This window comes from Halichondria panicea, chromosome 13, assembly GCF_963675165.1.
Source record: "Halichondria panicea chromosome 13, odHalPani1.1, whole genome shotgun sequence".
NCBI classification, from domain to species: Eukaryota; Metazoa; Porifera; class Demospongiae; order Suberitida; family Halichondriidae; genus Halichondria; species Halichondria panicea.
In genome coordinates this window covers 821,041-833,004 of record NC_087389.1, presented here as the reverse complement: position 1 = coordinate 833,004, position 11,964 = coordinate 821,041, and the positions used below count along the sequence as shown (strand labels likewise).

The following is an 11,964-nucleotide window of genomic DNA, read 5'->3' as shown; positions in this document are numbered from 1 at the left end:
ATGAAAGGTCTGCGAGGTTGGAGCGAAAATTGAATTTCTGCAGCTGCCTGCCACAGGTAAAGATTATTCTTTGAAAACAAGTTGCTACTAGACTCACTGACTGAAGCAGGAAAGTTCGGACCTTGAGTGAAGTATACACGAGAGAGCAATGGCCACAAGCACACTAAGAAGACAGAATGGCAATGTAAGCCAGCCAAGCAATGTACTGTACCTACATTATTTTATTGTTTATGTTCTCTCCACACAGTGGACAAACATATTCCCAAACAAGCAGTCCACAGAGCAACAGTCAGCTCTCTTTGTTAAGAAACTCCTAGCTGTGTCCGTGAGTCTATAGTAGCTATTACCTTGTAGTTTGAAATAAACCATAATGTGCCTGCGCATGTCGTTTAATAGATATCCAACATCACTTACCTGAGGGCCATCTTCCCTGAGCATGCATTTGGAGACCGGTGCCTTGAAGGTACGCACGCTATTAGTATTCACTCAGATAGTATTTGGGAATGTTCGTGTATTATCCACTCAACACATTATACATATGTACAGATGTAGGTCTTAAGATCCTCCGTGATGACAGTGCGTGTCCTGGAGCTTGTCAGGTCATTCAATGGTAAACCTCCGCAGTTATAATGTGTGTACCCTCAGTACCGTTGTTTGTATATGTGTATACGCAGGGTGAAAGGTTGTTTCGATGCCCTGGACAAGAAATATGTAAGAGATATGCTAATTTGTGTGCTTCTAAACTCAAGTTTGTTTTCATTTACAGCTTCGAATGATTCTGATAGGGGTAAGTCTTTATTCTGTCTATCTGAAGTGTCTTTACCCTGACTATGCAGATCTACGCTGATGCTACAAATCCAAATGTAAGCAATTAAAGCTCTAACTGATCTGTAATTAAAGTTTTGCTTATATTTCAGACTGTATTGGAGACGTACACATTCAGGTTTGACTACAACACCACAACAGGGATCACCATATTCAGGTGGGTAGAGTATACCTGTCTCAACCAAAGCTACTGCCATGTCCACAGGAATGAACAAGAGTTGGTCAGTGCATTCTCACCCACAGAGACAAGGAAGGCAACTGTTCAACTTCTTCGGTGAGCTACAGCTAATAGCATAGGTTTATCATGCGTGCCTCTGCAGCACTATCGTGGTGCTCACCCAAACTCTCAAGCCCTTGCCTGATGATGTCATGATGACCATGAAGCTATTCTATTATGACGATGGTAAGATATCTATCAGCCATCACTCATCTGTCTGTGTGTGTGTATGTACATGTACCATTATATCCAATCCAGTGACTCCTGAAGACTATGAACCACCAGGTTTCAAGCCCACTCCTGCTGACGAGGAAATAGAGTTCAAAGATGAGCCAGTCACTATCAAAGTTGGAGATGTCTCCACGGTAATTATTGCATGAGTATATATGATTTTACTTCATGTGCTTTTTTGTTCCACAGGCTTTCCATACGTGAGTTGATTGCTACAGAGCTAGATAGTGTGATCAATTATATTTTGTAATGTCAGAGTGAAGCTCAGGATCCGTACAGACAGCAAACAGTTTGACATGGTGAATCCGGGCCCAAGTAGTGTGACACAGAACCCTCAGACTCAACCAACAGAGGTGCTGCCTCAAGAGCAGACTGGTGTGTCCATCCATCTTACTAGCATTGCGCACTGTGTGTGTGTGTGTGCACTGTGTGTGTGTACTGTGTGTGTGCACTGTGTGTGTGTACTGTGTGTGTGCACTGTGTGTGTGTACTGTGTGTGTGTACTGTGTACTGTGTGTGTGTGTACTGTGTACTGTGTGTGTGCATGTGTGCACTGTGTACTGTGTGTGTGTGCATGTGCACTGTGTGTGTGTGCATGTGTACTGTGTGTGTACCTCTGTTCTTATGTGATTTTGTGATTGTAACCGTGCATATATAGCTCAGCCTGGAGGAGTGACTGTAGCAGTTGAGCCGACAGACCAAGAGCAAGCAACTCCTATGATCAGTCCATCTGAGGCTGGCACCAGTACTAGTGCAGAAGTTGAAGAGGACAATGAAATCCGTTGCCCTTGCGGCTGTAATGAAGTGAGTCAACCATTTATCCCAGTTTTAAATTTCAAAAAAAGACCATGACGGGCGATATTTTGTCGAAAACAAGCGTAATTAGACAATTATTTACAGTTATACATATGTGATTAATTTGTCGTGCAGGATGACGGACTGATGGTGTGGTGTGAAGGGTGCAAGGTTTGGCAGCATGCAGTCTGTTTTGGGGCCCTGCTCGAGTCAGAGGTGCCTGAGCTACACATCTGTGAGCAGTGTGCCCAGAGCTCTGAAGGCAGCTTCAATGCTAAGCCCTGCACAGACCCATTCTTGCAGTTCCTCAATCCAGTTGCCTTACAGGTCAGTGTAAAATCTACGCTTCTATATTTATTGCCTCCTCTCAGTACGTGAATAGTCTGATAATAAATGAACCCCCCCCCTACCATACATTGCACAACTGCCTTTACAATGTTGATTGTTGATTGTTCCTAGGCTACTACTCTGTGGAGGAGGGCACTGGCTGCTAGCGTGGAGTTCACGAGGATCCCTACACAACTATTGGCCAAAAGATTGGGAGTAGAGTTGTCAGTAGCCCAAGGCCTCATTAATAGAATGGAGAATGAAGGCTACATCAAACGAAAACGGTGAACTAGCTGTTGTGATATTATTGTACCATGCCTTCCTTAGACGTGTTCTTATTGCAGCCATGTAGATCTACTAGTGTACATCCTCAGTAGTTTAACTCCATACATACATTGCACATTATAGACAAGGCAAGGTGGTGGACAAGGAGAAGGTTCTCAATGAAGGCATTCCGAAATATTTCGAGAAAAACAAGAAATCAGAATTGAATCAAGGCTCTGTATCCAGCAGTGCCAGTGTGGCGCAGGTCACAGAACAAGCTTCTACTCTCAGCCTCATTGAGTCAACTGTGACCCCTCGAACAAGGTCCAGCGGTTCAAAGAAGAAAACATCTCTGCTGCCACAACATGTTAAAACTGATGATGTGAGGCGATCGCCACGTTTGCAGCTAAAGAGAGCACGATCGACAGTAGATCAGGTTAGAGGACAGTAATTATATGTACGTACATATGAGGCCAATCAACAGAGCAGAACTATGGTAATCCCAGTTGTGTTTTACCCTATATCCTAGGCTGCCTCTGTATTGAGACCACGTCTGTCACTGCGTTCACATCTGATAGCTACTTGTAACACATTTTCTAGGTTCCCCATTCTGTTGATTCATTATGGTGGTTCGGTGGTTCATGTAATAAATTAAATGTTTGGTATTGCTGCAGGACGTTGAATTTGATCTGAGCCAAGACCAGGAATCAATGATCAGCAAGTCTCAGAGCAAGAAGAGAAAGAAGGCTAGTGTTGTAGCCAAGTCCATCGTGGTCTGAACACCCCTAGCCAGTTGAACTGACAACAGAAAGCTTACACGTACATCTATTTAAATACTACTGATCATGACGATTGTCAGTCCTGATTTATAATTATCATCAAATCATCATAATTAGCTTAATTTCATCAAAAACAATAATACATCATTTATTATTATCTCCATAACAATATTGAATTGAAAGTGACACGAATGATTTGCATGAATGACTATTCGTTAGTTCCCTGTAATTCATTAAATGCTTGGGATTGCTTGTCCATCCATCTAGTTCGCACATTTTGCACCCACTTGGGTACATACTGACTGGCACGTCTCAGCTTAGCACTGCCCACCTCCTCCTCCTGACTCAGATAAGGTCGGGAGAGCTGCAGCATCACCTACACACATGCAGTCATTTACAATTTTGTGATGTAGTGAATCAGGGTCAAAGTTCAATACACACTCACATTTTGCTGCAGTTGTTCCCTCTTCTCCTCATTTCTTATTCTAGTGGCTGTCATTTTCACGACCTTCCTATGCTTTCCAATCCTCTGGTTGCCAGGAGTCCATCTACGGCATACAATCCTACTCAGCCACACCATACTTGATCTACACCAGTCCCGATTGTTTTCTATTGGAACGCTAGGTTATAGCCTTTAGTCTCATAAATTAGCCGCACCTCAAGAGAGCTGATCAAGTTGGAATCGAGGCTATTAAACACAGTGAGGTAAACATTGCATTGCACACTTTCACAACACAAGCAGCACTGCCTTGCACTGGGCATTCTTGACCACTAATTTAGTTGCTCCAGCTACTAATTATTGCAATCGCCCCGAGAGGAAAGTAGTAGATCTAGTATAGCGCTTATCAGTCAAGGAGAGTCTAACTCTACAGTACCAGTGCACAACTAGTCTAGGTATAATATTATAGCTGCAAGAATTGTGCAAAGAGAGGGGCGTAGCTATTTCCAGCTTCTGCCAAGTGTCATATTTTCCTTGCAAGACAGGACTTCGCTTGCCATGGCAAGGCAAGGGTTGTTGAATTGTGAAAACCTAAAGCTTGGGCTCACAAAGTGGGCTTTGATTATCTTTAATGTGGCATTTTGGGTGAGTTGTGGTCTAAGCTGCAGGAGTATGAATATCATTATATTATAAATCTATCATTTCCAGTGCATTGGTGTGGTGTCATTGGGCATTGGGATCTGGCTGTACATCACCAAGAATGAGTATGCTGTGTTGACTGATGGGAGATATCTGCTAGGATCTGCCTTCCTTGTTGCTATTGGATTTGGAGTGATCATAGTGGGATTTCTGGGCATCGTGGCAGTCGTTTGGGAGAGCAATATCGTGGCCTCATTTGTAAGTTAAAGTCATACATGTACATCACATAACAATACGGTACAAGTAGGGCCAGCTTATAGGGTTTGCTTAGCGTTGAAGTGTGGCCCAATTAAATTGCTCAAGTGTGTATTATTATGTATTTAGAATTCCACGTTTTATCAAGCTGACTGTGAGAATGGCTCGTTGACACTTAATTGGTGCTGGCAGATCTCATGTTTGGTAGTATTAATACAGGAGCCAGTTTCCTTGTATTTAATTTCTGTCCGGTCAAGAAGTGTACCAGGTACTGATTATCACGATAAGTTTACCTCTATTAGCATGAATAATAGAAGCCCTTCATCCCTACACTTGAGCATGAGCTGTGTAATCAGTGGTCTCCCAGTAGCTGGGATTGGAATGCAGAGTGCATTCAATATAGCATACTGGTTACAGTTGGTGGAAGGTGTAGACTGGGACCACTCAATTAGATCACGACTAGATAACATTTTTTTTCTCATGTATTGATGATAATTATTGCTATGATAATGAATCAATCAAATATACGCATGCAAATTTATTAGTGCTCTGTCTATTGTCTATACAGTTTGGAAGTATGATTTTCCTTGCATTTGGCATGTACATGGCAATTGGTATATGGTCCCTCGCCAACCTGAGTCACGTTGAAGACACCACTGTATCAGACCTTCAGGGAACTATGACTGCATATGGGACTAATCCAGCATATGCTGAAGGTTGGAACTCCATGCAGGCCAATGTAAGTTAGTGCAATGTGTACAGTTTGAGTTGATGTGCTAGCTATTAGGGATACTACAAAAAGCATCTGGCAACAGTGCTAATGAGAATAGGTTAGCACATTCTGTATCACACACACACACACCCATTGATCCCTTGCAGCTCATGTGCTGTGGAGTGAATAGCTACACACAGTGGAGCACTGTCCTCCCATCTCCATCCTATCCTGGATCATGCTGTAGTGATGCATTGAACTGCTACTCAAACACGGCTTCAAGAAGTGTCTACACAGAGGTTGGTTCTTCTACCAATGATGATGTACACCTACGCTTTGAAGCTGGGAATAGTGGGCTCCTTCCTATATAGACGGTATCTACTTAATTTGCTCAAATTATAGAGAATTCTTTCTTGTGCACAGGGTTGTCTTAACAGTTTGGTGGAATATGAGAAGGAACAACTGAACGTGATGGGCCCCATTGCACTGGCATTTGGGTTTTTTCAAGTTAGTACAATGACTATACTAGCTACTTGCATATAGTAAGAAAACGTTGAGCTTCCATACAGTGCACTGACACTCACCCACACATCCACACATCCAGACCCACACACACCCACACACACACCACACCTACACACACACACAGATCATTGGCCTTCTCATCAGCATACTGTTCTGTATCACAGTACGAAGTACCAAAGCTTCCTATTACACATAATGAATGAACAAGCTAGAATATAGTTGCATGCATGTTATTGTATGATACTCTTAGAAGGAAAGACACTTCCACGTTCATGTTTTTACTCATATATAAAATACAACAATCAATTATAGAGAGTGTGAAAATGCAAATGCAAATGCAAGGAAAACACACCGTTAGTTCAGAATGAGAATCAGGAAAAGAATATCTGCCTGGAGAAATCATTTGAAAGCTCTAGCATGAATTAGAAGGCACATCATTAGCAAATAAACCTCTTTACCCAGTCATGTCTTATAATTATTCTGTATTAAATGTACAATTACGCTTAGAAGTAAAGTAGAGCAACGACTTTCCATAGTCTCGAATACCCGCCTCAACCTAAAAGCTTGAGGCTTTTAGGTTGAGGCGGGTATTCGAGACTAACTTTCCATACTCATAATCAGCCAAATCATAATGATGGTGTGCAGTGCTGGAGTTATGTGTGCAGTGCTGGAGTTATGTTAGCCTCGATCCCAGGCCTCTCTTCCTCTAATTGTTTAGGCCTTGTGAAGGAGGCTAGAGTTATGTGTGCAGTGCATGCTGGAGTTGTGTGTAGAGTTCTGGAGTTACGTGTGCAGTGCTGGAGTTATGTGTACAGTGCTGGAGTTCTGGAGTTGTGTGTGCAGTGCTGGAGTTATGTGTGCAGTGCTGGAGTTCTGGAGTTGTGTGTGCAGTGCTGGAGTTATGTGTGCAGTGCTGGAGTTATGTGTACAGTGCTGGAGTTATGTGTACAAAATCAATTGTAAGTGTACACGAAAATGCAAGGAATTATATAGTTGTTGAAGAGTCACTAGTAAAGTTAGTCATTTCTCCAATGGTGCATAGTTGAGCAATTTCTCTATGAGATCAACATGAGACAGTAGCATTCTCCTGCAGCAGTATCTCCTGAGTCTGAGTGCATCGAGGGCATCACTGCAGTGGAGGGGAACACAACAGTAACAGTAAACTAAAAGTTAGAATCACCAACGTTATTATATCAGGTAAAGGATGATTACATAAGAATAATACTCTTTGGTATTAGGCTAAACACCATAAGCCAAGTCACCACAACAATTACATCACACAACAGTGTCCCTGCTAGAGTTATACCTGCCATTCATATCGACACCACACCATATAATTATATCATACAGTTCCCACAGAGCTATTTCTATAACACACACACAAGGTACGCATCTCAAGACTCATCTTCTCATTTCAGAGGGATTTCGCAAGAGCTACAAGGCAACCTCGTTTAATACTTGGAACTGTATGATGGACATATTGACCACTGGTAAATGTGTTACAAATGCATGTGATCAAAATGTGGATTTGAAAATGTGAGTAAACTCATAATGCTTACCCCTCTGTGAACTCTGCCTGTAGCAATCCCAGGTAAGACTCCCACTTGTTGCCCACCACTTTCCCACAAGTGAAGCAGCGAATAGGAATGATCATGGTGCCGGTGGATGAGCTGAGACAAGAGACTATTTAGTTTTGAGATAGGGTATGGATCGACAATTTAATTTTTGTTGTTCTAATACTATAGAACATCAAACATTAAATTGTCGATCCATACCACTTCCGCCTATAGAATAGGCGGAAGTGGTCAAGTTACCTGTGGCTACGTTATCTGTTTTGATCAATACTGCTATTATCATATCGCTAATCAAGCTTTGCTCTGAGTTTGCTCCAGGACCACTGAATTTTACTGTACGCTCCAGCACAGCAAGCTAAAGGTATGCATAGTAGGCTAGGAGGCCTCTTAGCTGAGTTTGTGTAGTTTTCTGTAAGCAGTCAACTCCCTGGAACACCAACTTAGTTGACAGTTGTCTGCAACATTTTGTTTACTCCTGATTTTCCAATGTTTATTTATCTAATGTTTAATCCCTGCTGTATATGTTATTTGTTAAGTACACATCGTTTGAATGTTTCAGAAGTGTCAACAATGGTGGCCTACAACCGCTGTCTTCAAATAAGTTTCATCATTATACAGTTCGTATTCATCGTGAGTTGATCGTTTTTATTGCTTAGAATTAATTTTTTATGAATTTAAAAATCTCACCTTTTTACTATGTGCGAATACTGATACTTTACCACCAATCTACACATTTGTTGTAAATTATTTAAGGAATTCATCGGTTAGTGTAGTGTAGGCTAGGCGTCCTGTTTCCTTTTTCTATATACATATTGTTTCCTTCTCTCCCACTCAGGGACTAGGATTGGCTCTGATTGGGTTAGGGGCATGGCTGGAGGTAGAGGAAGGCACTCTGGTGGATGCTGTCAACCAACAGGCCTTCTTGGTCGGGCCCTACCTACTTATTGTCGTTGGTATTGCCATTGTCGCGATCGCTGTCGTCGGTGTCCTTGGAGCCATGTGCGATCATTTGTTCAATAGAGTTTTGCTCTACATTGTAAGTAGAGTCTGACATGTTAGTATAAAGTAACTGCCCTGTTTTGATAATAGTGTTAGTGTCTGTGCTAGCTTCCTCTATTCTATCACCACATAGCGTATATGATTTGTTTTCGTGCAGTACATTATCGTGGTGTTCATCATCTTTGTTGTGGAGATTGTTGGAGCTGTCCTTGCGTTTGTCTATCGTGATCAAGCAGTTGGTTTCATAGAGTCTGGTCTCACCTCCACACTCACTCAGTACAATGGAACCACACCCACTGCAATGGGCATCAGGGAAGCATGGGACTTTGTGCAAACCACTGTAAGTACTACCGATTTGTGTGCTTTTGTATATATCAGGCTGTAGCCAAACTTCCGATGTACTGTATACAATACACCTAATTATGCGTCTTAATAATGCACTAAATCTCCTTTGCTGCGTATTATTAATGGTATTTTAAGTGAATTCCATGGAACTGTCAATACTCAACTCTGATCTCTCTTCAGCTTAATTGCTGTGGTGTGAATAATGTCACTGACTGGCTCAATGCTGACCTGGAAATACCAACCTCATGCTGCAATGTCAACATGACCTGCATCACTGAACAGTATAGCAAGGGATGTTCCAGTGCAGTCCTCAATCTTGTTCAGACTCAGCTGGTCGCTGTGGCCGCTGTTGGTATTGCCTTCCTTGTGGGCGAGGTGTGTTACAAGTATGATACCCATAAAAAATGTATTATTGCTAGAGGTGTATTTACTGTTGTCTGGCTTAAATTACCTTTTCCTCTTTAACATGTATTATGTCATTGATTACCTTTTGTTTACGGGTGTTGTACTTCTGTGCAGATTGTGGTCATCTTGTTGGCTTTCTGTCTGGTTTGCTGTACAGACTTTGACAAAGAATGATCATCCAACCCCCCCCCCCTAGCTAGCCCGACATGTAGACTAATCATAATATATTATGAGTAGCAACACTGCAATTCAATTATACATGTAGCTGTGTTTTTAAGCCATCTTACTCTCGTGAACGTATTTTTATAACACATCAGTTTTCAATCATACAGTTCAATTATCATAATAATTATATGTACATGTCTTTAAAATAATTATAATATAAATAAATTCAAGTGAAAAGTGGTGACATGAAAACATACAGCTGAATATTCCAGCCAGCCAGTGAAGGGTGGGGGGTACAGGGTGGGGGTATGTACATAGCTATTGATTACTATTACAGCAGTTTGAATACTTGCATTAAACACCTTGATCTGTGCACACAGTTCACAACTAGACAGCCTTATTAAAGTTATAATCGTCCTCATGTTTTTTGATGTAGCAGAAGCAAGCACACAAGGCAATGCTAATGCCCAGCCCAAATAGCTGTGGAGGAACGAATCATATAAGAGGGGTTAGATGAAGCACACAACCTAATATTCAATAAGGAGAGCTTCCTCTTGAAAGGCTAGATCAAAAGTAAGAACACTTGAATATCAAATATACGATTGGTAAAGAAGCAGTCAAACATAATTTATAACATGTAAACAGCATACCCCACCCTAATATCAATGCCTAGTAACACAGAGAGAGTAAGTAGGGTTATGCTTAAAGCAAGATGGATATACCTCAAGCACTCCGAACGTGATTCCCACTGCCCCGATGACAATCAAGTTCTCCTCAAGGAAAGACCTCACGCCAGCACTGCAGTTGCGATCGTAGATCATTTGATTGGGTACCTCAGGTACACTAATGCAGTCCACAGTCGAGGCATTGGTGCAGTTGCATGAGTCAGGGAATAGTTGAGTATTGTTCAGATAGGGCGTGTCTAACCAGTCCTCATACGAATCATAACCACAACACTGGAACTGTACAAACACAAGAACATTGTTATTGATGCCAAGAACATAACCATATATACAAGTAATGGACCACCTGCTTGCTACTGCCATAAGAACACAAAAACCCATTGTGTAAGCTGGACGTGTAAATGGGCTAGTGCTGTGCATTGCAAAATGATTTGCCATACGGTATAATGTGTTTACCTCTCCTTGCATGAAGTTAACCAGAGCAGTGACATCGTTATCTTCAGCGTTAAAAGTATCAAATGCAGAAGTGACCCGGACTGCCACAATCTCTCCCTGTACAACAAGTACACCATCATGACATTGTAGAATACTACAGTGGGAACAATGACTCACCAACTCCATCTGATACACGAACCCCAGTACCCCCGCCACTATCTCCAGTATTACCACAAGCGTCATGAAGACAATGTACTGCACAAGAATAGAAGCAAAACATGTAACTAGTAGCTAGGAAGCTATGCCGGGCATCATAGAGCACCGCCCACTCCTCCCAGGGACTTCAATGGTACATTAGATAGTTAGAGACTTACAAAGGCAATGACACAAGACCACATGCCAGCTGCTCCGATCAAACCGACTAGCGCAATAATGAAGGTTATGAGTCCGGCGATCAAGATGAGAGCTCCTCCGTTAGCGTACTGGTTGCCAGTGATGAACTGAAGGTCGTTACCAGAGGCTAGTAGGTAGATCCCTAGTCCAGTCAGCCCGAGACCTATCAACTATGTGTGTGTGTGTGTGTGTGTGTGTGTGTGTGTGTGTGTATGTGTGTGTGTGTGTACGTGTGTGTGTGTGTACGTGTGTGTGTGTGTGTGCGTGCGTGTGTGTGTGTGTGTACGTGTGAGTCATGTGCAGGTGCAGCATCGTTTACTTTTATGGAATGGAAACACTTAACAATTGGTTGGTTGACAAATACACATTCTGTAGTGCTAGTCTAGTAGCTATGTGTCCACGTCACTTGATGACAGCCGTGAATATTAAAGCCTGGAACATTATACTACATCAATGAATTCTGTCAGATACAAAAGCCTAAAACCCTCAGCCTTAGCCGACGTACGTACGTACGTACATACTTAAGACCATTAAATCCATTGAAGCGAACATTGTTAACTCGACACCAACGTAATGTAATAAATATCATATCAGTTTGTATAGTCTAGTCGTACTGTTTTATATAAGCTATAGACTTGCACGCTTCATACACATGACTAGTCATAATTATCAATTGATTAAACCATTATGATTAAACTACCATATGCAGCTACACATGGCTACTAGCCTAGGGCTATGGGGCCGGGGTGGCTTAGGCTTAGGCTATAGCTAGCTAGATCCTTACAGCAAACACAGTGTTGACGATCATGAAGAGGATCCTCCAGAAGTGTGTGCAACAGGAGAAGCATACTTGCTTGGAGGCCATCTCTTGGGAGTTAGATAGACAGTTAGATAGACAGTTAGCTAGCTAGTGATCCTCTAAGCTGTTTAATATCTCAGAACATACACTTCCTCCTT

General features: G+C 42.1%; 4 protein-coding genes and 1 long non-coding RNA gene across 5 annotated transcripts; 3 read left to right on the top strand and 2 right to left on the bottom strand.

Moving 5' to 3' along the window:
* Window positions 1–6: 6 nt before the first annotated feature.
* Window positions 7–3,609, top strand: LOC135346425 (HORMA domain-containing protein 1-like). Its single transcript, XM_064544042.1, has 18 exons — window positions 7–184; window positions 248–325; window positions 397–463; window positions 547–610; window positions 675–711; window positions 767–787; window positions 837–863; window positions 918–982; window positions 1,031–1,099; window positions 1,146–1,228; window positions 1,301–1,407; window positions 1,463–1,473; window positions 1,518–1,648; window positions 1,932–2,077; window positions 2,204–2,395; window positions 2,528–2,679; window positions 2,804–3,095; window positions 3,334–3,609. The coding sequence occupies exons 1-18, from the start codon at window positions 149–151 to the stop codon at window positions 3,436–3,438; spliced, it is 1,683 nt and encodes a 560-aa protein (XP_064400112.1). The 5' UTR covers window positions 7–148; the 3' UTR covers window positions 3,439–3,609.
* A 574-nt stretch (window positions 3,610–4,183) lies between these two features.
* LOC135346834 (tetraspanin-9-like) lies at window positions 4,184–6,332 on the top strand. Its single transcript, XM_064544583.1, has 6 exons — window positions 4,184–4,522; window positions 4,586–4,774; window positions 5,340–5,510; window positions 5,651–5,782; window positions 5,907–5,990; window positions 6,133–6,332. The coding sequence occupies exons 1-6, from the start codon at window positions 4,436–4,438 to the stop codon at window positions 6,202–6,204; spliced, it is 735 nt and encodes a 244-aa protein (XP_064400653.1). The 5' UTR covers window positions 4,184–4,435; the 3' UTR covers window positions 6,205–6,332.
* Window positions 6,333–6,942: 610 nt separating this feature from the next.
* LOC135346231 (uncharacterized) lies at window positions 6,943–7,709 on the bottom strand. The gene is made up of 2 exons (XR_010398003.1): window positions 7,568–7,709; window positions 6,943–7,137 (listed from the first exon to the last, which is right to left on the bottom strand). It is a non-coding gene; the product is annotated as an uncharacterized LOC135346231 (long non-coding RNA).
* A 76-nt stretch (window positions 7,710–7,785) lies between these two features.
* On the top strand, window positions 7,786–9,705 carry LOC135346230 (tetraspanin-7-like). Its single transcript, XM_064543793.1, has 6 exons — window positions 7,786–7,943; window positions 8,142–8,212; window positions 8,418–8,618; window positions 8,739–8,921; window positions 9,107–9,301; window positions 9,446–9,705. Exons 2-6 carry the CDS (start codon window positions 8,153–8,155, stop codon window positions 9,503–9,505), a joined length of 699 nt encoding a protein of 232 aa, XP_064399863.1. The 5' UTR covers window positions 7,786–7,943; window positions 8,142–8,152; the 3' UTR covers window positions 9,506–9,705.
* Window positions 9,645–11,934, bottom strand: LOC135346229 (CD82 antigen-like). Its single transcript, XM_064543792.1, has 6 exons — window positions 11,792–11,934; window positions 10,989–11,177; window positions 10,792–10,869; window positions 10,636–10,731; window positions 10,219–10,458; window positions 9,645–9,976 (listed from the first exon to the last, which is right to left on the bottom strand). Exons 1-6 carry the CDS (start codon window positions 11,870–11,872, stop codon window positions 9,884–9,886), a joined length of 777 nt encoding a protein of 258 aa, XP_064399862.1. The 5' UTR covers window positions 11,873–11,934; the 3' UTR covers window positions 9,645–9,883.
* Window positions 11,935–11,964: the final 30 nt, after the last annotated feature.